Source organism: Macaca fascicularis, chromosome 11 (genome assembly GCF_037993035.2).
Source record: "Macaca fascicularis isolate 582-1 chromosome 11, T2T-MFA8v1.1".
Lineage (NCBI taxonomy): Eukaryota > Metazoa > Chordata > Mammalia > Primates > Cercopithecidae > Macaca > Macaca fascicularis.
The window spans coordinates 64330742-64358004 of NC_088385.1; the positions used below are offsets into that span (position 1 = coordinate 64330742).

At 51.1% G+C, this 27263-nt stretch overlaps 2 protein-coding genes across 16 annotated transcripts; one reads left to right on the top strand and one right to left on the bottom strand.

The window, feature by feature from the left end:
• The first annotated feature begins 7 nt into the window (after positions 1 to 7).
• On the top strand, positions 8 to 10666 carry MBD6 (methyl-CpG binding domain protein 6). 14 transcript variants are annotated; one of them, XR_010579464.2, is made up of 15 exons: positions 2118 to 2287; positions 3355 to 3418; positions 3610 to 3746; positions 4050 to 4152; positions 4283 to 4445; positions 4677 to 5717; positions 5895 to 6556; positions 6832 to 6985; positions 7174 to 7343; positions 7469 to 7885; positions 7991 to 8043; positions 8271 to 8334; positions 8485 to 8654; positions 8920 to 8983; positions 10446 to 10666. XR_010579464.2 is itself a non-coding variant. In XM_005571327.3 (13 exons), the coding sequence occupies exons 3-13, from the start codon at positions 3634 to 3636 to the stop codon at positions 8557 to 8559; spliced, it is 3015 nt and encodes a 1004-aa protein (XP_005571384.1). In that variant the 5' UTR covers positions 8 to 41; positions 3355 to 3418; positions 3610 to 3633; the 3' UTR covers positions 8560 to 9458. The 14 variants fall into 14 exon arrangements, 7 of the variants coding, with proteins under 7 accessions (XP_005571384.1, XP_073863379.1, XP_045222511.1 ...); XR_006690764.1 differs by lacking the exon at positions 10446 to 10666 and adding an exon at positions 9244 to 9458; XR_012420378.1 differs by lacking the exon at positions 10446 to 10666 and adding an exon at positions 9244 to 9458 and having other exon boundaries at positions 7472 to 7885.
• Positions 9617 to 26734, bottom strand: DCTN2 (dynactin subunit 2). 2 transcript variants are annotated; one of them, XM_005571324.4, is made up of 14 exons: positions 26584 to 26734; positions 25591 to 25659; positions 15053 to 15149; positions 14788 to 14849; positions 14364 to 14462; positions 13598 to 13758; positions 13259 to 13403; positions 12537 to 12602; positions 12283 to 12321; positions 12030 to 12107; positions 11869 to 11940; positions 11521 to 11623; positions 11319 to 11410; positions 9617 to 10070 (listed from the first exon to the last, which is right to left on the bottom strand). In XM_005571324.4, exons 1-14 carry the CDS (start codon positions 26617 to 26619, stop codon positions 9984 to 9986), a joined length of 1206 nt encoding a protein of 401 aa, XP_005571381.1. In that variant the 5' UTR covers positions 26620 to 26734; the 3' UTR covers positions 9617 to 9983. The 2 variants fall into 2 exon arrangements, 1 of the variants encoding a protein (XP_005571381.1); XR_012420393.1 differs by lacking the exon at positions 11521 to 11623.
• Positions 26735 to 27263: the final 529 nt, after the last annotated feature.

Genomic DNA, 27263 nt, shown 5'->3' on the forward strand with positions numbered 1-27263 from the left:
CGGAAGTGGCTTTGGGTCACGAGGCTTCACGGAGGCGGTGGGTGAGTCATGCGCGCGCGCGGAGGGGAGTGTAGCGGGGGGAGGGGAGGAAAGGGGGGCGGGGATGATGCAATGTTTGGCAACTGGTGTCTGCACGCGCACGCGCAGGGGACTACGAGGGTGGTGGGAGGTGCAGAGGGTGGGGGAAAGGAGAGAGGGCGGGGCGCCAGCTCCCGGCGCCCAACGGCCCCAACGGCTATCAGCGTTGGCCGTCCGTAGTCGGTCGTGTGGAGCCTCTTTGCCGCTTGTCTCCCCCAGAAGCTGCTGTTCCGCCCACCGAGCTTTAGCCGGCGTTTTACCTCCACTATAAGGGACTCCCATTTTCCTTGGCCCCTCCCAGCTAATGGTCATATAGGCCTTTTGAACTTTTCCTTTGAAAGTTGGTATCCATCCACTGGGATTGTCGACATCTCGAGAGTCTTAGAGAGGTCTCCGGGCTCGGTGACTCATGCCTATAATCCCAGCACTTTGGGAGGCTGAGGAGAGCGGATCACTTCAGGTCAGGAGTTCCAGATCAGCCTGACCAACATGGTGAAACCCCGTCTCTACTAAAAATACAAAAATTAGCCGGGTGTGGTGATGCGCGCCTGTAATCCCAGCTACTCTGGAGGCTGAGGCAGGAGAATCGCTTGAACCCTGGTGGCGTATGTTGCAGTGACCGAGATCGCGCCACTGCACTCCAGCCTGGGTGACAGAGCGAGACTACGTTTCACCGAAAACGAAAAACAAATAAAAAAAACCGGGGTCGTCTAGCCCCGTAAATCTCCCAAAAGGGGCCGAGGTACTGGAATCCCTTGGTAGTCATTTTCCGCTTCTCTCACAACAGCGCCCTTGACTTTTACCTTGGAGTTGCTAAGCCCTCAGCCTGCCAGAAGTCATGTATTTTACCCAGTGGACCCAATTCTGTTTGGCCACCTATTTTCCCCCACTATACTCTTACGGCTTTCTCCAATACCAAGACCCTCTCTTGCTGTACCAGACAGCAAGTCCTGTGACTCCCTGCTGTGAGGAGCGCGGCACAGGCCTGCCTCCTAGGTGTTCGGGTCGAGATTTACAGCGGAGTCTCATCCTGGGACGTGTAAGTGCACTTCAGCGCAGGACCGCCGTGGACTGGGGAGACCGGGGCCGCGATTTTAGCCTCAACTCCCCCTCACTTACCAAGGGATCTTACCGTCCTTGTTTGTAAATCAACGAGTTGTAAGGGTAAAATGAGAACCATGAACTTGGAGGCAACTTGAACAAAAGTAAAACGCACCACGCAGAATGCAAAGTATTTTTCTTGTGCCTTGAAAACAGAGGCCATGTGGTGGCCTGTTACATATCCTGTCATACCCTCATGGGGGCAGCCAGAGTTTAAGTAGAAACTGTCACAAGGCCGGTTGTGACTGGAGTGGTGTTTCTGTGACAGGTCTTTGGTTAGGCTGCTCCGTTGCTCCACACCTCCATTTCCCCTCTGAAAATGGGGGTGGTGTGGGGGGTGGACCAGATGGTCTCTCCTGGCCTAAAGACAGACCAGGTTGTCAGTGACAGGCAGAGGTCATGTGACTTGACAGGCCGAGGTCGTGTTGTGACATGTTGACCTGGAGAGGCGGGTCAAGTCCCAGCACACTACCCGGGAAGCCTTTGGGGCGGGGCAGGGCAAGTCGCGACTTTCATCTTTCGGGCCTGGCCCCTCCCGGACCTGGCATTCCTGGCTCCCGCAACAGACTGTGGCTTTGGAAGGGGCCCCTCCCCGAGGAGGGCTGGGATTGGCCACCAGTGGCCTGGGGAGAGGCGCAGATCCTTCCGCGGAGGGAGGGGGGCCGCGTGGGGTGTTTGTTCTCTTGGGGATTAATGGGGGGTTGTGGGGGAGGGGTAGGCGCGCTCCCGCATGCGCACTGCGGCCCCTCCAGTTGGCTCGTCGCTGTCCGCTGGGCGGGGGCCCGGCCCCGCCCCTCTCCCGGCCGGGCAGCGGCGGAGGCGGCGGTGGCTGCGGCGGTGGCTGCGGCAGCGACGGCGGCGGCGGCGACAGCGGCAGCAGCCTGCGCAGTGCCTTCTGGGAACGGAATCCCCAGGGCTGCCCCTGGCCCCCATGGCGCATGCGCGGGAGGCCGCTCGGTGATCCGCGGCGGCGGCAGCGGCGCTTCCTGCTAGGACCGGCCGGGGCCGTACCGGAGGCTCGGGCTCCACCGACCCTCCTCCCACCCCCTCCCACTCACTCTCTGGGCCGCGACTGCGCAGGGCGGGGCCGGCCGAACCATGGGCCGCGGTGAGTGCGGGGCCCGGCCCCCCCACCCCGCCCCTCCCCCTCCCCTCCCCTCCTGTCCCTACCCTCTGCCCCCTCCGCGTCCTCTCGGCCCCTTTCCCCGGCCCCATCCCCACTCCCCCGCCCTCACCTGCCCCCGCCGCTTCTCCCTCTCACTGCCTGACTTCTGCCTTCTTCACCGCCCTCCCCTCAGTGCTTCGCCCACCCTCCGCCCGCCCTCTCCCCAAGTTCCTTCCTACTTCGTGCGCCTTCCCCTCCTCCTCAAGCTGAGGGAAGCAGTCTGGGTGACAGGGCGCCTTGTTATGAGAGGGAAAGTTTGGAAGCCGCCAGTGTGGGGTGGGAGCGATGGTGAGTCTGGGGAGGATACCTGCAGATTGGAGGGGCTTCCCCTCCTATCGGAGGATAGGCTCTCTTGGAGATATCGGAGAACAGGCTCTTTTGGAGTCAGTGGGATAGGAGGTACTGAATCTCTTTGCCTTAGGCTTGAGGGAAAATCAGGAGCTTCTCAGGATCCTGGGAAAAGACTGAGCTGTGATCCTCACCTTTTAAGACCCGAATGAACTAGATCAGCGATTGTCTGATGGAGCAGGCATGGGGGGAGTTCTGCTGGTACCACCCCAGCGGGCAGTTGGGCAATTGCCTGGTGACCTGTGGGGCAATCTGTACTTTTTATATCATCTTCCTGGGTAGGGAACGACAGGAGCCAGACACTCTGGGAAACTTCCTAGTGGCCTAGCATTATGGGAATGTGCCCATACTCCTGGTTGAAGTCTTCAATTCCGAATGGACGGAGGCCTTGCCCTTCATATGCCTAAGAATTGTGCTAGACTTTCTTGGTCCCAGGGAGCTGAGGTTCTGACCCTCTGGTCCCTAGGGACTGGGCTTGGAAAGGATGGTTGTAGACTAAGCCAGCAGATCCCCGAGGTCTTTATAGGCGCTTGCCTCACATTGTTAAGGATTTTTCTCTTGAGAGGATGTAAGGATCTTTCTCTTGAGAGGGTGCTGGGCTGTGGTGCTCTTCAGAGTTGGGCAGACTCCTGATAGTCCCATCTCTCTACTTTGCGTTGCAGGTGTGGGCTAAGCTGGTGGCCCCGGCTTTAGACTGGACCCCACAATGTTTGCAGAGATGTTCAGGTAGCTGTGGTGATACGGCAGAGGACTCCTCATTCTCCCTCCCAGCTCTCTGAGGGGTTCCCCTTGCTCCTCTGGGGCTTTCCCTGAGTTTTCTTGGGTCTCCCCACAACCTTTGCCTTCCTGGAGTTCTCCCTCAGGTACCTCGCCCAGTTTAATCCTCCTAGTGCCTACATGGATGTCTGTGTTATCAGGCACGCGGGAGCTGATTACACACAATGAATGGGGGCAATGAGAGCAGTGGAGCAGACAGAGCTGGGGGCCCTGTGGCCACATCTGTCCCCATCGGCTGGCAGCGCTGTGTGCGAGAGGGTGCTGTGCTCTACATCAGGTACGGATCTTCCCAGGTCCCCAAGCTCTGCCACTCCAGTTGCCCGGGTTTTCTTTCTTCCGCTTCTCCTCTCAGCTCAGCTCTCTGGTACCCGATTGCTCTCCTCTCTTCCCCTTCCTTCCTCAGCCTTTATGCTTTCTGTAGCTCTTGGCCTTTGAATCCATTCTCCCTCTTTCTGTGTCTTCCCACATTCCTTATCCTCTGTTCTTCTAGGAGGATCTGTAACTTAAGCACTGTGCTTTAGGAGTATTGCCTGATTCACTGCCAGCTAACTCCATGTCCTCTGACCCTGTCCTCTTCCAGTCCAAGTGGCACAGAGCTGTCTTCCTTGGAGCAAACCCGGAGCTACCTCCTCAGCGATGGGACCTGCAAGTGCGGTCTGGAGTGTCCACTTAATGTCCCCAAGGTCAGAGTGGTGAGGGGTGCCTGAGAGTACAGAGATAAGCTAAAAGTCTTAATGCAAATCACTGACTGAGGTAGCCCTTTCCACAGATTCCAGCCCCTCAGGGTCCCTGTCCTTGCTTTCCACCTTACAGGTTTTCAACTTTGACCCTTTGGCCCCGGTGACCCTGGGTGGGGCTGGGGTGGGGCCAGCATCAGAGGAGGACATGACCAAGCTGTGCAACCACCGGCGGAAAGCTGTTGCTATGGCAACTCTGTACCGCAGCATGGAGACCACCTGCTCACACTCTTCTCCTGGTGAGTCTTCTGCCACTTTACAGAAGATGGAGGAAAACCTAAGGGCTTGGAAGGCTGGTGGTGGGAGTTCCATGAGAGAGAGCAAAGAGAAAGGGGAGTGGGTGGGGAGCTACGTGGTGAGAGGAGGGCACAGGGAGGTTGGGAACTTGTGGGAGATGGGACTAATGAAGACAAAAGAAAGTTTTTGGAAGGGGAGCCACAGGCTGACCCTTCATTTTTCATTTATTGCAGGAGAGGGAGCGAGCCCCCAAATGTTCCACACTGTGTCCCCAGGGCCCCCCTCTGCCCGCCCTCCCTGTCGAGTTCCTCCTACAACTCCACTTAATGGGGGTCCTGGCTCCCTTCCCCCAGAACCACCCCCAGCTTCCCAGGCTTTCCCCACTCTAGCAGGCCCTGGGGGGCTTTTCCCACCAAGGCTTCCTGACCCAGTCCCTTCTGGGGGCAGTAGCAGCCCCCGTTTCCTCCCAAGGGGCAATGCCCCCTCTCCAGCCCCACCTCCTCCACCTGCTATCAGCCTCAATGCTCCCTCATACAACTGGGGAGCTGCCCTCAGATCCAGCCTGGTACCCTCTGACCTGGGCTCTCCTCCGGCCCCTCATGCTTCCTCCTCACCACCTTCAGACCCTCCTCTCTTCCACTGTAGTGATGCCTTAACACCCCCTCCCCTGCCCCCGAGCAATAATCTTCCCGCCCACCCTGGTCCTGCCACTCAGCCACCAGTGTCTTCAGCCACTATGCACCTGCCCCTGGTCTTGGGGCCCCTGGGAGGGGCCCCCACGGTGGAGGGGCCTGGGGCACCCCCCTTCCTTGCTAGCAGCCTACTCTCTGCAGCGGCCAAGGCACAGCATCCCCCACTACCCCCTCCCAGCACTTTACAGGGCCGAAGGCCCCGTGCCCCGGTGCCCTCAGCTTCCCACTCCTCATCACTTCGTCCCTCTCAGCGTCGTCCCCGCAGACCCCCTACTGTATTTCGATTGCTAGAAGGGAGAGGCCCTCAAACCCCTAGACGGAGCCGTCCTCGGGCCCCTGCTCCTGTCCCCCAACCCTTTTCTCTCCCAGAGCCATCCCAACCAATTCTCCCTTCTGTGCTGTCCCTGCTGGGACTCCCCACCCCTGGCCCTTCCCACTCTGATGGAAGCTTTAACCTTTTGGGGTCAGATGCACACCTTCCTCCTCCCCCAACCCTCTCCTCAGGGAGCCCTCCCCAGCCCAGGCACCCTATCCAGTCCTCCCTGCCTGGGACCACCAGTGGCAGCCTCAGCAGTGTGCCAGGTATGTGAGTGTTGTGGAGCCCTTCCTCATCCTGGATGGAAAGAGGCAGCCAAGGCATTTAGGGGAATGTTCAGAGAGCTCTTTGAGGGTTTTCTGGGTTGGGGGCAGGGAGGTTGGCTTCTTTGGATGCTGGGAGAAAGGGCCTCCCTTGAGCTGAATTTCTCTCCTCTTTTACAGGTGCCCCTGCCCCACCAGCTGCCTCCAAAGCCCCGGTAGTCCCCAGCCCTGTGCTTCAAAGCCCATCCGAAGGGCTGGGGATGGGGGCGGGCCCGGCCTGCCCTCTGCCTCCCCTGGCTGGTGGAGAGGCTTTCCCTTTCCCCAGCCCAGAGCAGGGCCTGGCACTGAGTGGAGCTGGCTTCCCTGGGATGCTTGGGGCCTTGCCTCTCCCTCTGAGTCTGGGGCAGCCTCCACCTTCTCCATTGCTCAACCACAGTTTATTTGGTGTGCTGGCTGGGGGAGGAGGACAGCCTCCTCCTGAGCCCCTGCTACCCCCACCAGGAGGACCTGGTCCTCCCCTAGCCCCAGGAGAGCCTGAAGGGCCTTCGCTTTTGGTGGCTTCCTTGCTTCCTCCACCACCCTCAGACCTTCTTCCACCTCCTTCAGCACCTCCCAGCAACCTCCTTGCCTCTTTCCTGCCCCTGTTGGCTCTGGGCCCCACAGCTGGGGATGGGGAGGGATCTGCAGAGGGAGCCGGGGGTCCAAGTGGGGAGCCATTTTCAGGCTTGGGAGACCTGTCGCCCCTACTTTTCCCCCCACTTTCAGCCCCCCCTACCCTCATAGCTTTAAATTCTGCGCTGCTGGCTGCCAGCCTGGATCCCCCCTCGGGGACACCCCCCCAGGTGAGGATGGGGGTGAGTAGCTGGGACAGAACACAATGTAGAATGAGAGATGGGAGCTGGGAATCAAAAGCTTTCAGTTTCATTCCTGAGCTCTTCCTTGGGGCCTTTGGGGAGGCCTTAGTTCTTGGCTGGGGGTAGGATGACTACAAGAATTGTGTCTGTATTTAATAAGCATGGCTTATCTCATTTGAGGCTTCAGTCAGATAGTGGATGTGAAAGCACTATAAATCTGTTGAGTATTTTACACACGTGTTAGAATCATTCTTTTTTCTTAGCCCTGTGTCCTGAGTGCCCCCCAACCTGGACCACCTACCTCCAGTGTCACCACGGCAACTACTGACCCGGGAGCCTCCTCTCTGGGCAAGGCCCCCTCCAACTCAGGGAGACCCCCCCAACTCCTTAGCCCTCTGCTGGGTGCCAGCCTGCTGGGTGAGTCTGAGGGAGTGTGAATTCACACTCTTGGTGTGAAAAAGCAGCCGTAAAACTTGGGAGTAGTGGCTGAATAAATTGGGGAAGAAAGTCTTTGGCCACTGGATAAAGCCTAAAGAGAATAGTAGGGTCTGCTCAGCCTAATTGGTTTGCCTAGGGAGAGACCCCTGACTATAATTTCTCAACAGGTGACCTGTCTTCGCTGACCAGCAGCCCTGGAGCCCTCCCTGGCCTGTTGCAGCCTCCTGGCCCTCTTCTCTCTGGCCAGTTGGGGCTGCAGCTCCTCCCTGGGGGGGGAGCTCCTCCACCCCTCTCAGAGGCTTCTAGTCCCCTAGCCTGCCTGCTACAGAGTCTCCAGGTGAGGGTGTGGGCATGTGTTTGTCAGGGAGATAATTTTTTCTCAAACTGGAAATTTAGGGCTTTCTGAGTTATAGCAGAAGAGGGACCGTATTTGGGATTGACTGAGAACTTATTTTTTGCCAGCAGATCCCTCCAGAGCAGCCAGAAGCCCCCTGTCTACCCCCTGAGAGCCCCGCCTCAGCCCTCGAACCAGAGCCTGCCCGGCCTCCCCTCAGTGCCTTAGCCCCACCCCACGGTTCTCCCGACCCCCCAGTCCCTGAGCTGCTCACTGGGAGGGGGTCAGGGAAACGGGGCCGGAGGGGAGGAGGGGGACTTAGGGGCATTAATGGTGAGGCCAGGCCAGCCCGGGGCCGAAAGCCTGGCAGCCGGCGGGAGCCTGGCCGACTGGCCCTCAAATGGGGGACACGTGGTGGCTTCAATGGACAAATGGAAAGGTCCCCAAGAAGAACCCACCACTGGCAGCATAATGGGGAGCTGGCTGAAGGGGGTGCTGAGCCCAAGGATCCACCCCCTCCTGGGCCCCATTCTGAGGACCTTAAGGTGAGTGCAGAGTGCTGGCAGTCTGGGCTCAGGGGCTCTGAGGAAAGGCTGGGGCTGTGGTACCTTTTTCGAAATTTCCCACACACACAGTCCATCTTTTCTCAGGTGCCCCCGGGAGTAGTCAGAAAGTCTCGTCGTGGCCGTAGGAGAAAATACAAGTGAGTGATGGGCCTACTATAGTGCTGGCCTTTGCCTACTTCTTTTTGGTTTGGACAGTTCTAATGTCCAAATAGTGGCTTGGTTTTCAAAAGGGCAGATACTTATTTGAATATGAGTAAGGATATTATGCCTTTACTATCCAAATGTAAAAAGTTTCCCACCCAAACTTCTGAAATTCACCTGGTGCTTGGGAGCTGTTGCTGATCATCTGTGCCCCTTATTGCAGCCCTACGCGGAACAGCAATAGTTCCCGCCAGGACATTACCTTGGAACCCAGCCCTACAGCCCGAGTAAGTGTGTGTTTGGGTGGGTGGGTGTATGGGTAGGGTGTAAGCGATGAGGCAACAGGAGTAAAGGAGGGTTAGAGGGAGTGGGGAGAAAAGACGACTTCCTGATACCTAGCAATTGACCACTTCTTTCAACTTCTCCTCTGGTATTAGGCGGCTGTCCCTCTGCCTCCCCGGGCCCGCCCTGGCCGTCCTGCCAAAAACAAGAGGAGGAAACTGGCCCCATAGCAGCCATACCTGGAGCTGGATCTAACCCTGATTGGGGAGAGCTGAGTGCTGAGCCTTGGGAGCCCCTGCCAGCCACCTGCACCTGTGGACAGTGGGTGGGGGCACTACTCCCCACTCAGAGCACAAATGCAACTCCTTCCCTACAATCCCATCCTGAGCCATTGCAGGGGGCAGGGAAGTTCACCCCCTCCCCCCCAAGCCATGTCACTGAAAAGGCCTGGGGGGGGATGGTATGTGGCCCTTTCCCCACCAGGCGCTAAGGGGAACACCCCCTTCCCCAGGTCTTTTATTTGTTTAAGTTATTTTTGCACAAATGACTCTTTTATATTTAATTCGATTTCATTGCCTCCCTTCTTAAAGCCAACAGGCTCAGTTTACAAACCTGTGAGCTACTGTTGGCTGCTGCCCTCCTTCCCAGTGAAAGGTACAAAGCAATAAGCATCATGCATCCTCCCCTTACCCCTCCAACACCCCTCTGCCTCTGGCTCAGGTTGCTCAAAGCACAGATCCCCTCTTACCCCTGTCCCCAGGTTTGAAACACATAGCCTCATTTCAAGGTGTAGCCAGGTTCCCCCCACTTTCCTCTGGGATATAAAAAAGGGGGTAAGGGGGCAAAGAGAGCCCTCTGGGCCTCTCCTCCCATACACACTACACTGCCCCTTCTCCCCCCATCAAAACGCTCAGAGACGTTGTGATGATGCGACTGAGGATTATGCAACGTGGTCCAACCGGAGCGGCCAGCATGACCAGCTGTCCAGGGGCTGCCTCCTGCCTTTTCTTTTGTAAAGACAAGACCCTTGGGAGTTTTAATTCTGTTTTGTACTTGCCCTATGGGGCCTCCACTGCTTTTCTATGGGAGACACTCTTAATTTAACAGATGAGAATATTTTGAACCTCTGGCTCTGGCTCTGTACTCATTTTTTATTTAGTTCTTTGGTAAGAACAGGTTACAATTTAAATCCATCTGTTGTAGTATAGAGTGGCTTAGACTGCCTGTTATGATGAATGCCTATGTCCTAGTGCTGCTTCCTCCCCAGGAAACACAGCAGAGGCCACACAGAGTACAACAGCATTTAATGGTCAGAAAGAGTTGTACAGTATTAGAGTCAGCCACAGAAGCTGTGTTGGAGGACAAGACCCAATCCTTCCCCACACCAGGCAAAGCAATATTGGACATGAGCTGGCATGTGACTGGGCCCACGTCCTTATCCCCCAGGCCTGAGGGGAGACCACCTTCTAATAACCCCTAGCTACCACTCTATTCATCAGGGGAGGGGTGTAAACCCCACATGCAAGAAGAACCCTTGCCCCCAGTGTCAAATGGGATGGGGATGCTAGAGTTACAGTAAAGGGGAAACCCTATGTAAGCTGTTAACAGTTCACAGGGATAGGGATTACCCCTGTTCTCCAGCTCCCAAATGTGCTCACTTTCCCAGCTTCTTCATCCGTTCATCAATGCTGGCAAAGTTCCCCTCAACCGTGGCCAGGTTTTCACGCATGGTTGTCTGCACCTACAAAGTGGTAGAGAGGTTTTACTCTTTGTCAGGTCCAGATGCTTAACTGGATGAGGACCTGAAGGAATTCTCTGAGAGAAGACAAGAAATGGAAGCAGTTTGTGGGCCACAGAGGGGGGATGTTTATAGCACCAATTTTCAAGCTACCCTTAAGAGTACCACAGACCAAGCTCTAGGTGTGCCAAGCAGGCAGGACTCTTGAGAATTCCCATCCTGACTTCAACCAGAACAGTTTTTTAAAATGTTTTATGCAATGAGAGCTAAATAAGATTTTGTTGAAATGACCGTTTCACTAGTTCAAAATGTTAGAAAACTGCTCTGGAGGAAGAGGATGTTATTCTAAGTCCTCATATATTTTTTCATTTATCTCAGTGATCCTGTGATTGATGCTGGTCTCTCGACTTTAATGCTCCTTCCAGCACTGAGAATAGTGCCTCCAACAGAAATTGTGGACTTGCGGCCAGGTGCGGTGGCTCACACCTGTAATCCCAGCACTTTGGGAGGCCGAGGCAGGTGGATCACTTGAGGTCAGGAGTTTGAGACCACCCTGGACAACATGGTGAAACCCCATCTCTACTAAAAAAAAACAAAAATTAGGTGTGGTGGCGTGTGCCTGTAATCCCAGCTACTCAATAGGCTGAGTCAGGAGAATCGCTTGAGCCTGGGAGGTGGAGGCTGCAGTGAGCTGAAATCGCGCCACTGCACTCCAGCCTGGGCAACAGAGCGAAACTCTTATCTTAAAAATAAAAAATAAAATAATAAAAAGAAATTGTGGACTTGCTGTGTGCCAGGCATTACTAAAATAATGAAGGAACTAGGTGAGGCTCATTGTCCAGGGTCAGAAAGGAAGCAACAGAACCAGATTAGGGCCTGACTTCTAACTTCAAAGCCCAGATTCCTTCCAGTGTACTGTGCTTATCAGGGAGAGTAAAGCTGAGACGACAGAGGGAAAGAGTGGGGTTTTATAAGAAAACATGTTCACTAGCCCCTAACAATTTGCCTATATTATTTCACCTCATCTACATAACTCTGAGGGAGGTATAATTTCCCAAATGGAAAGATGGAGGTTCATAGGTTAAATAAGTTGTCGAAGGGCCTTCACATTGAAAACAGGATGGAGACTCCAGACCAACCCCCTGCCACACCACCATGCTACAAAATAGGCTACAGCAGAACCCTATAACACTAGAGAACCTAGTTTGTACATGCTAGAAAAAGGAGGCAGATCAACAAAGGGGCACACACCTGGGTCAAGAGGGTGGTATTGTCCTTCAGGGAATTAGCAATCATCTGCTGGGTGGTATCCAAATGTGTCAGGAGCTGACCAAACTGCATGGCTACAAAAGTAAGAAAAGTATGGTTGAGACTAGAATCCAAGACGAAGGAGGAGACCAAAAGTTGCCCATTTTTCAACTTCTCTTAGCACTCCTCGCAGCTGGCCTCCCACCTTGCTCGTGCAGCTGCTTGATGGTGACAAGTCTCTGCACCAGCTCAGGGAGGGTGGAGGCAATGGGGCTCCAGCGCTGTATAGTTTCATATAGCTGGTGCACCTGAAGGGACACAATAGGGCCCACAGGGGATGACTGAGGCAGCCAGGTCAGTAAGCACAGGCTGCTACTTCACCATAGTGGGGAAAAGGATCAAGTGGGCAGAGGGAAGCACTGCCCTGACATTGCCAGCTGATAAGAGCTTATGAAGATGGGGACCGGAGGAGTCAGTGTGTTCTCATGCTTTGACACTGCCACTCGGAGAACCTGAGGGAGTGGAAAGGAGATGGGAAAGGTGTCTTCCTGACCTTGCTTTGTGTATCTGCATCTTCCACAGAGGCTTTATGCTTGGCAATCTCGTTCACCTTTCCCAGGACACTCTGAAAACACAGATTTTAAGGTTGATAGGGCATCCAGGGCTTCCAAAGTCCCAAGCTATCCATAATTTAATTTTCCCTCCATTTAATACCTGTAGCCGAGCCTCTACTTGATCCAAAACTGCAAGGTCCAGGGCGCTCACCTTTGCTTGCAACAGCTCTACAGTCTCCTGGGGATGCGAGTTGGGACAAGCATCATGAAGAGGAAAGGATCAGACTAGGAAGAGGCCTCCCATATTCCACTAAATTAATACATAGCTACAAACTCAAAAATAATCCTCAAAGCAAACTCAAAACCAATTATCCCCTCTGTAATCCAAACACTCCAGTTTCTTCCAAACTCACCATGAGACAGGCTCCCTGTAGACCTGCAGAAAGGGGATTCTGGTGGGAAAGGGAGGGAAGAAGTCAGTGGTCCTTGTATCTCCATGATTATCATCATCTCCCATCTTTCCTGGTTCTAGCTGGGAACCCACTAGCTGATCCCTGTAACTGAAGCCCTTTGATGACTCCTCCCAGGCTTATGTGGAATGTCGTAGACCTTAAGGCCTAGAGTTGCAGGATCTAAGGCTCAGATTATGTACAGGAGAACACCTGACCTGAGCATCCTGATCACAACGTACAGCTGCCTCCAGCTCTGTCAGGCGCTTTTCAAGTTCTGCGACCTAGTGGGAGGAAGGAGGTGAGATTTGCCATCTGCTTCCCTGCTGCTGCAATGGGAGGAATACGATCCTGTTCTACTCTGCATGCCACTTGCCACCCCAAGGAACTCCTTTCCCTGGAACACATACCTAGCCACAATCTTAAAATCTTAACCGAAGGTAGATGGGCAAGGGAAACATAGAGAATGAGGCCAGGTAAAGCCGCTCACGCCTGTAATCCCCCCACTTTGGGAGGCCGAGGTGGGCGGATCATGAGGTCAGGAGATGGAGACCATTCTGGCTAACACAGTGAAACCCCATCTCCACTAAAAATACAAAAAATTAACCCAGCGTGGTGGTGGGCGCCTGTAGTCCCAGCTACTCGGGAGGCTGAGGCAGGAGAATGGTGTGAACCCCGGAGGCAGAGCTTGCAGTGAGCTGAGATAGCACCACTGCACACCAATCTGGGCAACAGAGCAAGACTGTGTCTTGGGGAAAAAAAAAAAAAAAAAAAAAGAAAGAAAAGAAAGAAACATACAGAATGAGGAATCAGAAGAGGAATCAAGAGGAATCAGAGGAATCAGAAGCCTTCCCAGCACTCTCTCCTTGGAGAGAGACAGGAAAATCTCTAGGGCCACGTCTCCCCTTGGCTTCCCAACCAACGCTGTATCCACACTTACTTTGGCAGCTTGAGAGAACTTGTCCTGCTCAGGCCGAGAGTGTAGTTCATAAGTGACAAGGCTGCTATCTGGGGGGATCCCAGTGGTTTTTCCCCCTGAGCCACCTTTGCTGTTCTTCGTTGCTTCCAGCTGCAGCAGTAGGCGCCTAGTTAGGAGACCGAGTAATAATATCATGACTGGAAGGAGGAGGGTCAGTCACTCTCCCTCACTTTTGGCTCATAATCAGCATTAAGAAACATCTAGGCCACTTCTTGGCCACTTAGCACCCCTGTCAGTAGCTGGCTGAATCCATCCACAACCCCAATCAGCAATGATTTTTCAACAAAGTAGGGTACCCACTTAGCCAGGGCGCCATCAGGGTCGGTAAGGTTGATTGCAGCATCTGGTCCCAGCAGCTTCTCCAGGTGGGAAGCAACCAGCTGCTGCTTCAGGGCTGCCAGCTGTTTAGCCAGCACCACAGGGGTCAGCTTCTCCTCTGTGGCTGACTCCTTCACTGTCGTCTAGTGTGAAAAAAGGTAGAATCGGGGGATGGCAAGAATGAATCAAAAAACAAAAAAACAGGTCAAGCCCTTTACAGGTAGTTGTAGCTGGAGGTCACTGGGATGGTTTTTAGCGTGACAGACTGCCCACCTGTATGTTGCACTGCATACAGATGGATGCATATTTCTAAACTCTGGAAACCTTAGCCCCTTTATCAATGAGCTTAAGGAATCTTTCTATCTTTCTTTTGTTTTTCGAGATGGAGTATTACTCTGTCGCCCAGGTTGGAGTGCAGTGGCATGATCTCAGCTCACTGAAACCTCCGCCTCCTGAGTTCAAGCAATTCTCCTGCCTTAGCCTCCCGAGTAGCTGGGACTACAGGCATGTGCCGCCACGCCTGGCTAATTTTTTGTATTTTTTAGTACAGATGGGGTTTCATCATGTTGGCCTGGCTGGTCTTGAACTCTTGACTTCAGGTGATCTGCCCGCCTTGGCCTCCCAAAGTGGCAGGATTACAGGCGTGACCACCGTGCCTGGCCAGGCAGGGAATCTTTCTCTTCTTGCTTGAGGTCTTCCTCTACTGTGTAAGTCACAACAGAGAGGGGAGAAGAGAGTTTGTAGTTACCTTGATTTTTTCAACTTCAGTTGTCAGCTCTTGGACCTCATGCAGTAGGCGCTGGTACTTTTGCTGGGGTGTCTCCTTCACTCCCAGACCCTCTCCAAGCTAGAGAGCAAGCACAGAGGGTAATGTTATACATCTCATTATAGGGAGCCTCAAGAATTCATCCACACCCTGGGCCTAAGTCATAAAGGTATCATATCCAATTGAGAATCCACAACACCCTAGTACCAGAGAACTGAGGATAGCCAGAGGGCTGGAGGCTCTCCAGAACAAACAGCAGTGGGGCAGAGGTTCCCTGGCTGCATCCTGCTGCTTCCTCAGGAACAGAGGAGAAACAGAATCCCACCTGTATCCCTTGATCTCCCTACTACATGTCTGCTAGATAGGGTCACTACACCATTCCCATCAACACACACACACAACAAACCATCTCATATTCTCCAGATTCATATCCTGTCCTCTTGGTTTTTCCAATACGATCTGAGAAATCTGCCAAGAAAAGAAGATGGAACTGAAGACCTGATCTAGGCCCAAGGCAGTCGTGGTCTTAGGTGACTGTCCGGGCTTCCATAAAAGATCTCCATGAGGGACCCCTTCCCCCGAGCACAAGTCACTAAGACCTTAGGACAGGAAACCACTTCTCATGCTTACCCTCCAGTCTTCCCCCCACCCAACTTCCAGTCCAGTCTCACCAAGTCCCTTTGTCCCCACTCTCTTGTCCTTGAACTTGTCATAGGCAGCATTAGGATTGACAATGATGTGTTCCACACTTGTGCTTGTCAGCTCCTCCTGCAAGAACAGGGAGTTTAGGACACAGACAGACTCATTCCCACTCTAGAACTTACTCTATCCCACAAAATCCCCAAACCATTAGGTGACTGGGCCCTACTTGTCCAAGGGGAAAGAAGGGTGGCTCTATTCCAAGGTGCATACCCAGGCTCAACCTAGGGAACTGAAGCTTCCTGGTAAATTTGGAGCCTCAGTTGTATAAATATTAACACCCTCATTCAACTGGGAACAGAGGGAGAATAACCTCCCCACCCTCTCTGTACATAAGCCTTCCCATCCCCCCACCCTACCCCTCCCAGTTGTCTGGCACACACCATGCACTCAAGGCAAGAAACCAACCTGACCTCTTTTAACCTCCCCCTCCCAAAAGTAAATCTCCTTGCCCGCTGAGCAAGTTCATTTTAATGCTAACCTCCTATCCTTGCTAGAAGGAAAGAGGAGGGAAGGCAGATAATCAAGCCACTAACCCTGAGTGTGAATGTTAGGACTTTAAACCTGCTGAAGGTAAGACACAGCTCTTAGTACAAAAAGAAGGCCAACAGAGGGCCTGACCAGAAGCCTGATTTCCAGGCTGCCATGAGGCCAGCAAATTCAGGGATAGGGAGAAGGGGCAAGGGCTTACTGGATTATCTTTATGGGACATCTCAGAAGCAACTAACATAGGCAATATCTGCTTGCCAAGAGTATCCGTGGGCAAGAGCCACATGTAAGCTTTGAAATGGAGACAGCCCAGCATCTCTTCAGAGATGCTGCAGCACCTGATTTTTCTCCCTGACTCCTCTGCCGTGCTTTCAGCACTGAAGTTCTTCCAAAAACAGGGGACACAGTAGGTGGTAAAAGAGACTTCACCCTAGAAACTGAAGCAGAGAGGTTCCCTCCTTACTAGGTATCTACATGCTGTTCAGATTCCAGTGACAACAGCAAGACTGCACCAAGCACTCCTGACTGCATGTCCCTTTTTCAATTGTCAGAAGCCTGACAGCTCCCAACAGAGTACTGATGGAAGTAGAAGGGAGACCCAGGAGTCCTTTTCTGTTGGGGATGACATTTCCACCATCTACAGGAGGAAGGCAAAATGAACCTTCCTTCTTTCACCTAGAACAATGGTTCTCACCCCAGGCTGCATGTTAGAATCACTTAGAAATTTTTTTTTTTTTTTAAGAGACAGCCAGGCAATGGCGGCTCAAGCCTGTCTGTAGTCCCAGCACTTTGGGAGGCCGAGGCGGGTGGATCATTTGGAATTCGGGTCCAAGTGATCCACCCGCCTTGGCTTCCCAAAGTTCGGCCAAGGCGGGTGGATCTCAGGAGTTCAAGACCAGCCTGGGCAACAGAGGGAAATCCCATCTCTATAAAAAATATAAAATAGCTGGGTATTGTGGCACATGCCTGTGGACCCAGCTACTCAGGAGGCTGAGGTAGAAGGGTCACTTAAGCCTGGCAGGTGGAGGTTGCAGTAAGCAGAGATTATGCCACTGCACTCCAGCCTGGGCAACAGAGTGAGACCCTGTCTCAAAAAAAAAAAAAAAAAAGAAAAAGAGAGAGAAAAGAAAAAAAAAAAGAAAAAGGCCTGGGCCCACTTCTAGAGATTCTAATCTGGGGTAGGGCCAGATGTCCAGGTGATTCTAACCTACAGCCAGGACTGAGAACCTCTGCCTCTGTGTAGGTATGTGGGGAGAGGGTGTGAGGGGGACATGGTGGGACATCATTGAGAAAGAAAAGCAGATAGAAGGAAGCTCCTTCCTTCATTTCTGCTCTATTAGTCAGAGCAGGAATCTGTGTGGGTGGCAGCTTTAAAAATAAGGGAAGAAGGGGGAAAGGACAAATTATCAACTTTGATCTTTACCTCTTCCTCAGGGAATTACTGGGCAAAGGGGCACAAGCTATAGATCAAGGGAAAAAAAAGGACTCAATGTCCCATATGCCAGTGCCCAGGGGAAGAGACATTTGAGTCCCAAATGATTATCTCTTTAACCTGTTCTGAAATGTTACGGCCAGAACACCCACCCATCTAATAGCTGTGTGGTCTCTGGCCTCTTATCAACTGAGAAGAGCTCAGGCTAAGGATAGACAACCATCTTCTCTGAAGTTCATACTCAGGAACATGCCACTTCTCCCTGTGAAAGCCCCAATCCAGGCCAATCCCACCCATCCTCTTTTGTTTAATCCTCTTAAAAAAGAGGAATGGGAGGCATAACCTACAGACCCAGGAAAAAAATTAATCATAGCTACCATTTGTTAAGCCCTTATTATGGGCGGGCACTATGCAGATGGGAGCCTACTTTCTTATTTATGTTCCTAAGTAGCGAAAGCAGGGAGTAAAAGAGGGTCAACACACAGACGGTGAGTCTCAGAGGTTCTGGACAGTCACAGGGACAGACAGCATTTTCATTCCTGCTGTGGGAGAGTGTCCTGGGCCAGTTGGGCTACCTGGCGCTGGCATCCTCTGGAGCCTCTCCAAGGCTGTGGCCTGGGGGCACACTCTAGTCCTCCAGTAGCACCTACTCCAGCAGTATCTTGAAGATCTGGGGCATGAATTGGGGGCAGTATAATTACAGTGACTTGTGAGATAGGAAAAGGCTGTGTGTGGGACTGAATAGAGGAACAAAAGATTTAGTAGAATCTAAAGGACAGAGAAACAACTGCTCATCATAGCACACCCCGTTAAAAAGCAGATGAAAGGTCAGGCTTCTTACCAGCTCCTTGTGGTTTCCCCAGAGGTGAGAAAATCAAAAGAGTTAAAAGGAAAGGGAGTGGGGGAATGGGGATGAGGGAGGGAAAAAAAAGACAAAATTGTTATTAGCAAATTGTCACATGCACTACATGACAGTCTTCAAACACACTGCACCACAGGGCCCCAGGGGAGCCTAGTGAAATTTAGGGGCCAAGAAATTTCAGCTGGGGTCACCATATACCCCAAGAGAAAGAACAGCATGAGACCCTTTTCCCTCTGGTGGTGAGGATGTCATGAAGCGTTGCCATTAACAGCAGCAGTTTAGGATCATCTGAAAACTAGGAGTTAGATGTTACAAGCCAGTGGCATGGAATAGGAAACTGGGGAGAGAAGGCTAAGGTGGCGGGGAAGCTATTAGAAATGGCAGAAGATGAAGCAGAAGTTAAAGAGATTCTTAGGACTTGTAGCTGATAGAGGGTCAATGATTCTCAGGAGAGGAGTTCCCCTTCTTAGTTCATGGCCCTTGTCTTCCTATCTCTTGGTTTCTCTAGCTGTGAAAAATCAGACATTTGGATGGCAGAATCAGTCGCAATGAGAGCGATCAGGTAGGAAGTCTGATAAGACTTTAGGTGAGACAGAACAAAATATGTCAGGTACAGATGGTGAGTTTAAGGAATGATGAAGTACCTAAGTATAGATCCATTCTCATTTCCTCCTGCAAGGGAAGAGGCAGGGCTGCTCCTGGTCCCTCACGCAGCCTGGCACGTTTGCCTCCACCTTGAGTGGTTGATAACTCACTCCGCAGCTCCGAGGGATCCAGAGCAATTCTGCCATGATGGGTCCAGGGGACACTAAGATTCACAGCTACCAGCGCATGTGCAGAACATGTTTCTTCAACCCTCTGTTCACAAGATTCACAGGGGTTGGAGGGTAGACAAGGGGGAAGGGTGAGAGTATTTCCAAGAGGCCTTATTTGAGTTTGGGCAACATAGATAAGGCTCCCACTTCGAGGCAAGGCTGGTTTAGAACTGCCAGGAGGGGATATCCAGTGGTATGCCCTGCCTTTCCAGGAGCTCTGCTGATGGGCAGATGGAAGTGTGGAAGGTTGAGGATGGTGTGTGCATGTGAAAAAACATGGTGGGATTAAAAACAAGCGCTTCCTTTCACCAGTATTTCATCCAGATACCTCTGACCCATAACCTCTCCGTTCCCTAGATGATGCTAGGGTCCCAGCCAAGATTCCTCTTTCCACCAGGCACAGTGTTTCACGTCTGTAATCCCAGCACTTTGGGAGGGCGAGGCGGGTGGATCACTTGAGGTCAGGAGTTTGAGACCAGCCTGGCCACCGTGGTGAAACCCCATCTCTACTAAAAATACAAAATTAGCCAGGTGTGGTGGTGGGCGCCTATAATCCCAGCTACTCGAGAGGCTAAGACAGGAGAATCATGTGAACCCGGGAGGTGGAGGTTGCAGTTGAACCCAGGAGGCGGAGGTTGTAGTGAGCCGAGATCAAGCCACTGCACTCTAGCCTGGGCAACAGAGTGAGACTCTGTCTCAAAAAAAAAAAAAGATTACTCTTTCAGTTCAGGTTAGAGGTGGCTCCAGGTCCCGTCCTGTGGTCGAGGCTGGGATGTCTCTGCATAGAGTGGGCATAAGCACCCATTGCTGCACACATGCAAACACAAAGGAGAAGTACACACACTATACCTTTCTCTGATTTGTCCCACCAAGCTAAAACCAGCTTGGGAGAAACTCAAGGAGAAAGAGAAGACAATGGGCCATAAGCTCAAGTTCAAACCAAGTGGACTGGGCAGAATAGAGAGGACAGAAAATCAAAGAAAAGGAAAAGTGGTATATTAGTTTGCAGATAGTATATACCACCTCCAGGTCTGTCCTATGGGTGGGTTGAAGGATGATGAGATTTTAGGCATGATTCCTGCATAACCTGCAGTAGTACTAGTCACCTTGATTGGAAGATTTCAAATGCCCTGACCCCGGGTGCCAGCTTACCTAGTATGTGACTCCCAGTCTCTTTCACTAACAGACTCCCAGACCCCCCAGGGCTGTTTGGCTAAGTGGCTATGCCTCAGAGGGCAAGATCTGAGGTTCTAAATCAGACAGGGAAAGTGGCCACTGCTATTCTCTGAGCCTATTCAGGCTATACACCAACACTGCAGCCAGGGTACTTCAAAATCATGATGACAAGGAAGATGGACAGAGCTGTAGAATAAAACTGTCCGGGATGGATCAATATATTGCTGACCATCCATCCATCCATTGCGAAAGGAGGGGTGCAGAAACAGAAAGACTCACAAAAGCACAAATAATCCAAGTTATTATCTTACAATTGCATATAAACCTCCTTCTGATCCCATTTACATTTCTCTGAAGACCTAGCATAGGGGAACATTAAAATGAGTTTTTCCCAGAGATAATCCACATACAGCCAAGAACTGAGGACTGTGGCTGTCATCCCTTTTGTTCTCTATCCTTGTCTAGAATAGCTGAAAATCGTTCCATAAAAAATATCTTCATTTGATCTTAGTCTGAGGAGGAGAAAGGCAACTCTCTTCTAACTCCAGCCCCTAAATGCCTCATGTTCAAAAGCATTTATAGCCTCCATGCTTCTATCCCATCCTCCATTGGACAGTTTTACTCTGCAGACCTCACAAGGGGAAGAGACAATGATTCATGGATCATAGCTGTTTCTAACCCTTGATTAATGATCTTTAAACATAAGGCCATCAGGACCCTCAGTGACCCAGCCAGGGACTCACTGGAATTTAAAACGATTAGCTACAACAATAGCACAGTGGCAGAGCATTGCATGCGAGATGGCAGATGAAAAAAACATGCAGAGAAGAAGCATTGAATGGTCTTACTTGTGCAAACTAGTGTCCAGGCAAGGTGGTGAGGAGGGAGGATGGGGGAAGCATTAGGAAAAACTCAGGTAAGTTCAAGTGTGCCAACAGTCAATGAACACAATCAAGCATACTCCAGGATCTTCTAAACTGTAAGGAAGAGACCTACTGTTTCTCATCTCAGGAGTGTCCAGTAATATCTACCTTTTGGAGAAATGAAGCCTCTGCCAGGGCCACCTCAAACTATGGCTAGGTCATTTTTTCCCCTTTTACTGGGGGTAGTTACGCCATAAAGAGAGAAGCTAAATTGTTTCTAATGAGATTTTTCTTAATTTACTTCCCTTATTGCAGCAGTTCAAAAGCCATTAGCAGAAAGCCTTACCGACCCAAGGCAGGCGGTGGGCCCGGGGGTTAGGGTGGGGGTGTGTGTGGGTGGAATTCTATTTGGGAATTAGTTTTCCAAACATTTTAAGAAAAATCTCCAAGCAAGCCTATTGCCCCAATTAACCTGGCAGTGTCTGAAGTGCAAAGAGATCTTCTCAGATTGAGGAGGAAAGGGCTACAGCCTGCGCCCTTTCCTGGTCCATTCCTGTTCTAGAAGATTTTACTTCCTGATAAAATTGTTTTAAAGGGATAGTAGAAAAATCAGGATTGGCCAGGCACAGTTGGCTCACGCTTGTAATTCCAGCACTCTGGGAGGCCGAGGTGGGTGGATCACCTGAGGTCAGGGGTTCAAGACCAGTCAGCCAACATGGTGAAACCCTGTCTCTACTAAAAACACAAAAAAATAGCCGGGTATGGTGATGGACACCTGTAATTCCAGCTACTCGGGAGGCTGAGGCAGGAGAATCTCTTGAACTCGGGAGGTGGAGGTTGCAGTGAGCCAAGATCACACCATTGCACTCCAGCCTGGGCAAAAAGAGTGAAATTCCATCTCAAAAAAAAAAAAAAAAAAAAATTCAGGATCATCTGTAGCAAACTTTAAATCTTTTATGCTTTCCTCCCCCATCCTCCCCACTATGGGAATCGGAAAATGTTTATGTTTAAGTTAAATGAGCAATTTAAATCTTTAAGGGATGTCTAAGGACATTTTTCCTTCAGTAGCCCAATTTCTTCCACAGTGGAGGAATCTGAGGAAGAAAGTTATGGAGCAGTGGGGTCGACACAACTTGACTATTCCTTTAGACAGAAATCTGGAGACCTGGTTGGCATGGTAGCTTACGCCTGTAATCCCAGCACTTTGGGAGGCCAAAATGGCTGGATCACTTGAGGCCAGGAGTTTGAAACCAGCATGGCCAACATGGTGAAATCCCATCTCTACTAAAAATACAAAAAGTTAGCCAGATGTGGTGGCGCATGCCTGTAATTCCAGCTACTCGGGAGGCTGAGGCAGGAGAATTGCTTGAACTGGGGAGGCAAAGGTTGCAGTGAGCCAAGATTGTGCCACTGCCCTCTGGCCTGGGGGAAAGAGTGAGACTCTGTCTCAAAAAATAGAAAGAAATCTGGAGACCCCCTGAAAGGTTCCACAAGAGGCTGTCCATATTGGTTGTCTCTAGGGAAGAGAACTGAGTGGTGGTAGGCAGGGGTGGGAGGCAGATTTTTCACTACTTAGCCTTGAATCCTCTGTTCCCTGTGACCTACTTTAAAAACTGAGAAAATTAAAGTCGAAAATAATCTGAAGATTAAGGCAGAGAATGCTGTTGTCAGGGGTTAAGAAAGTGACTGAGGCTGGACACGGTGGCTTACGCCTGTAATCCCAGCACTTTGGGAGGCCAATGCAGGCGGATCACGAGGTCAGCAGATCGAGACCATCCTGGCTAACACGGTGAAACCCCATCTCTACTAAAAATACAAAAAAATTAGCCAGGCATGGTGGTGGGCATCTGTAGTCCCAGCTACTCGGGAGGCTGAAGCAGGAGAATGGTGTGAACCCGGGAGGTGGAGCTTGCAGTGAGCCAAGATCACACCACCGCATTCCACCCTGGCGACAGAGCGAGACTCCGTCGCAAAAAAATACACAAAAAAAAGAAGGTGACTGAAAATCTCATGGTTCAGCCACAAGACAGGTCATGTGCACTGTCACTCATACTAGGTCTTGGGCAGGTAGGCAGGAAACAGGCTGCTGGTGAGATCTCAGGCCTCATGGACATGACATTTCTAGATTATCTAAGCATACAATTCACTGCTCCTCAAATTGCATATTTACGTCAGTATTAAAAGCAGCGGCAGAGCCATTACTCAGCTGACTTCCCGAAAGCTGCAAGCCCCATAGGGACATGCTGGGGCCAGAGACATTAGCTGACATCAGGAAACATCTTGGCTCTTAGGGCTCCTGAAGCGGCTGAAGGTCTGCCCACCCCATTCCTCCCTAGTGACAGAGAGTCACTTAGCTGAGCCTTAGGTGACAGAAACAATTCGACTCTTCTTCTATTTGCCATTCAGCTCATATGCACTTCTATACTGGCACCCTGGGCAATATGCCACAGGAAATGAACACTCACGGTATCCTCTCCTCATCAGCCACCCCACTAGATGCTACTAAAATAGGCTGTTCAGGCTCTGGGGGAGAAACAGCCACTCAGAGCTGCACAATCAGGTTCTTCCACACCTGGAATGGGTATCATCTCCTTTTTATTAAGAGATATCCCAGTATCTTCAAACAGGAATGACAATATATTTTTTTTTGTTTAGAAAGGGGATTACTGTGAAACTACCTGTTTGTATCACAGTCAGCGACAAAAGGAAAGAGTTCTATTCATTATCTCACCATGAAGGGCAGAAGCCTAAGCCTAAGTTGAATAGTCTGAACTGTGGTAGTGCAGTAAAGTTCTCAGCATACAGCTGTCCCTTGGCAACTGTGGGAGACTGGTTGCAGGACCTCCCTTGATACTAAAATCTGCATATGTTCACATCTTCTGTATAAATTGGCATAGTATCTGCATATAGCCCACACATATCCTCTTGTATACTTTAAATCATCTCTAGATTACTTAAAATACCTAGTACAATGTAAATGCTATGTAAATAGTTGTTATATTGTGTTTTTAAATTTTGTATTCTTTTTTTTTTATACTTTAAGTTCTAGGGTACATGTGCACAACATGCAGGTTTGTTACATATATATATACACATGTGCCATGTTGGTGTGCTGCACCCATTAACTCATCATTTACATTAGGTATATCTCCTAATGCTTTCCCTTCCCCTTCCCCCCTCCCCACAATAGGACCCAGTGTGTGATGCTTCCTTTCCTGTGTCCAAGTGATCTCATTGTATTCTTTTTATTGTTGTAATGGTTTTTTTTTGAGACAGAGTCTTGCTGTTGCCCAGGCTGGGGTGCAGTGGCGCAATCTCGGCTCACTGCAACCTCCACCTCCCGGGTTCAAGCAATTCTCCTGCCTCAGCCTCCCTAGTAGCTGGGACTGTAAGTGTTCGCCACCACACCTTGCTAATTTTTGTATTTTTTAGTAGAGACGTGGTCTCGAACTCCTGACCTCAAATGATCCACCTGCCTCAGCCTCCCAAAGTGCTGGGATTATAGGTATGAGCCACTGCATTGGGCCTATTTTTTATTTTTAAAAAATATTTCCCATTCGTGGTTGGTTGAATCCATGGGTTTAGAGCCCATAAACACAGAGAACCAACTGTATACACTCCTATTCTGTGAGGACAGAGGCAGCTTCCTATAAGATGCCTCTTGGAGTGACAGGTGCACACCCAGGTTCTTGAGCAACATCATCATCTGCATTATCTCCAAGATACTCAAGCTTGGGGGATAGATTGGCATGCCAGCAAATACGGAAGCCACAAGGACCACACCACTGGGAGAAGGGACAGAGAAGGTGTTTCCCACAATGTAAGAACCACTTCCACATGGGGGAGTCAAGTAAGAAATAAGTGAGTACGCCAAGCCATACATTGTAAGCCAGCAGTCAGCATTCCCCAGAACTAACGAGCCCCACAGACAATAGCCACAGGACTTACAGACAAGCAAACTGAGCCTGCATATTGCAATGACTCTTGGACACACCTTTACTGAGAACTCACATCACCAATGTGATCCCAGCGCAGCTCTCTTCAGAAATAATAGAACCTAAAACACATCCTATAAACACACCCCTTGGCACTTAAACAGAGTTTTTACTATGTTGATTTCCATTCACTCAATTTTGTTGTTGTTGTTTTTTCCTTCTATACGTTTCCTATATGTATCCTAATTCCCCATTAGTCTGGGGCTCATTGGGGGCAGTGACATTTCTTCCTCTGCATTGCACAAAAAAAAAAAAAAAACACAGAATGAACACATTCAATAAACCATGCTAAGTGTTTCCCCTCATAGTTAAAATGTGTCCGCACCTAATTACTCCATCCTCAGAGTTCTCAGATCTAAAAATGCAACCACAATCTCACCTCTGCTGATATGAAATTCTTCCTCAAATTTGTTTTACTCTAAAATCTTGGAATCACTTTCTTAATTCCTTGCCCAGTGGATACTGGGTATTCATATTTTAAAAGTATTTCTCTATATTTCAAAGTCTAGTTCTCGGTAGCAGTTTATTACAAGTGCCCAGGCTTCATGATTCATTTCCATGGGTTAGAACCCAGGGGCCTAAGTCACTAGCCCCAAATCTGTTTTGAGATATTTCAATTTTATTTAAAAGGTCCAAGGATCAGGGCTTTGCAAACAGATGTTGTTAGCTGTAATTCCACTGACATGACTCTCCCTCCTGCCGTTGCTCATTGGTGGCTGCAAGCCCAGCAAGGTCTTTTCAAGTCCTGCAACCTATATACCACCCAGGCTGGGGTTGGCATACCCGCTTATTGCTGTAGTTCCCCAGAGAAAGGGAAGGACCTGTCTAGGGGAGAAAGGTCAGAGTTCGGAGGAATCTGTGGCAGCACACATTCTTACCGCATCAAACTCCGCTTGATCATCCTCAGGCAGGTCGCTGGTTTCATAAACATCTGGCTCATTCCTGGCCTGCAGGTAGAAGCAGTGACCACCCAACCTCACTATCCAGCATCGCAACACCCCTTACCCCACTCCATTTAAATAAGCTAACGGAGAAGGCAGGGTGTGATGCCAGGGTTCTGTCCTTTCTCCTCCACCTGCCCCGTGAGTCAACAGTATGTCAATTCCCATGTCTCAAGGGGTAGGGATGACAGCGGAGACAACTGGGACCTGACAGTAAACGGTGAGTGTAAGTGATAGCAACGATGTTACCCTAAATCTAGAAGCGGGCAGGTCCTTGGCAATCACTACTGCCGAAGAAGGTGAGGGCTATCCTCCAATTAGGCCCTGTACACCACTACCCTGGCACAAGGATTGAGAGTGACTCAGGACCTTAGTACTCAAGGTCCTGTGTCCCAACCCACACCTTGAGAAGCAGGCAGGGCAGCACAAAAGGTACACGCCAGGATTGTCATGGGAGTGGGAGGTGGGGGAGGGCACAGGTTCCCCCAAGGATAGAGCTCCCGATCTGGCACAAGAGGGTTCTGCCATGGTAACCTTTTCCTTGTCAGGATGAAGGTAATCGCTAAGTGGTCTAGTGTGTGTGTCTGGGCTAGGGATGTGGGGGTCTTATGGAGAGATTTGGCGGGGGCATGGGCGGCGCTGACACGGATGGTGGAAACACCCGGGCACAAGCGGTCAGTACCCGGAGTCGATTTCTGGGCCGAGCTACCGGCGACTGCCGTAAAGGGGGCCTGGTGAGCCGTCCGGCTGCCCGGCCCAGTCGGGTCAGAAGAGTTCGGGGGGTGCTGCGGCCGGTCGGAGAACGAGCGGCGGGAGCCCTTGGGCGGAAGATGGGCTGCAGGCGGGAGGGGTCGCGGGCTGGTTTCTGTTGGGGGTCCTTGGGAGGTCGGGGGCGCGGTCCTGGGAAGCCGGGGCCGGCCTTGTACTCACAATGCCGGGAAGGTCGGCGTATTTAGGGTCCGCCATGGCGGCGGCGAGACGGGGCTGGGGGACCGTTGCCTCGGAGGAGCCGGGGCCGGTGTTCGGATAGGGGAGAGGCTGGGTTCGGGTCCCGGGCTAAGGCGGCGGCAAAGGGAGCGGCAGATGAGCAGGAAGTCTCGCGGCAGCAGTAGCACAGCAGAAGGGTAAAGCAAAAGTCGCGAGAACAGCCCCGCTGCCACACCCCTGGAGAGGCCGGGACTGGGGAGAACGAGGCCAGGGAATGAGGTAATGGCCAAGGGACGCCGCCAAGGATTGTGGGATGTGTAGTTTTGGTGTACCGGAGCTTGGGCGGGGAGCGACAATAACGAACCTTGGGAAGCTATTTCAGCTAGTCAATGAAAGAACATTTATAATTCCTGTTTTGGGCTCCCAGGAATAAAATGACTAGATTAAATCATACAGCTAGTCATAAGTGACACAGCCAGGGTTTCAAAAACAACAAGTTTGCTTGATACTGTGTATTATAAAAACAAAATAAAAACAAGAAGTAAAATTTAGTAAACGCTTAGTGTAAGTTAGGAATGAAAAAGTTAGGCAATCTTCTCAAGTAAGGGCTTTCAGATAATTTGAATTTTAGATAATAAGTAGGTGTGTGTGTGTGGTGTGTGGTGTGTGTGGGTGTGTGTGGG

Excerpts from the sequence above, each read along its gene's own strand:
- MBD6 (XM_005571327.3), top strand. The coding sequence starts at position 3,634 with ATGAATGGGGGCAATGAGAGCAGTGGAGCAGACAGAGCTGGGGGCCCT. Across the intron at positions 4,153-4,282 it reads GTCCACTTAATGTCCCCAAG|GTTTTCAACTTTGACCCTTT; the intron begins GTCAGAGTGGTG and ends TCCACCTTACAG. Across the intron at positions 5,718-5,894 it reads CAGCCTCAGCAGTGTGCCAG|GTGCCCCTGCCCCACCAGCT; the intron begins GTATGTGAGTGT and ends CCTCTTTTACAG.
- DCTN2 (XM_005571324.4), bottom strand. The coding sequence starts at position 26,619 with ATGGCGGACCCTAAATACGCCGACCTTCCCGGCATT. Across the intron at positions 25,660-26,583 it reads ACGCCGACCTTCCCGGCATT|GCCAGGAATGAGCCAGATGT; the intron begins GTGAGTACAAGG and ends TTCTACCTGCAG. Across the intron at positions 13,759-14,363 it reads CTGAAGTTGAAAAAATCAAG|ACGACAGTGAAGGAGTCAGC; the intron begins GTAACTACAAAC and ends TTTTCACACTAG.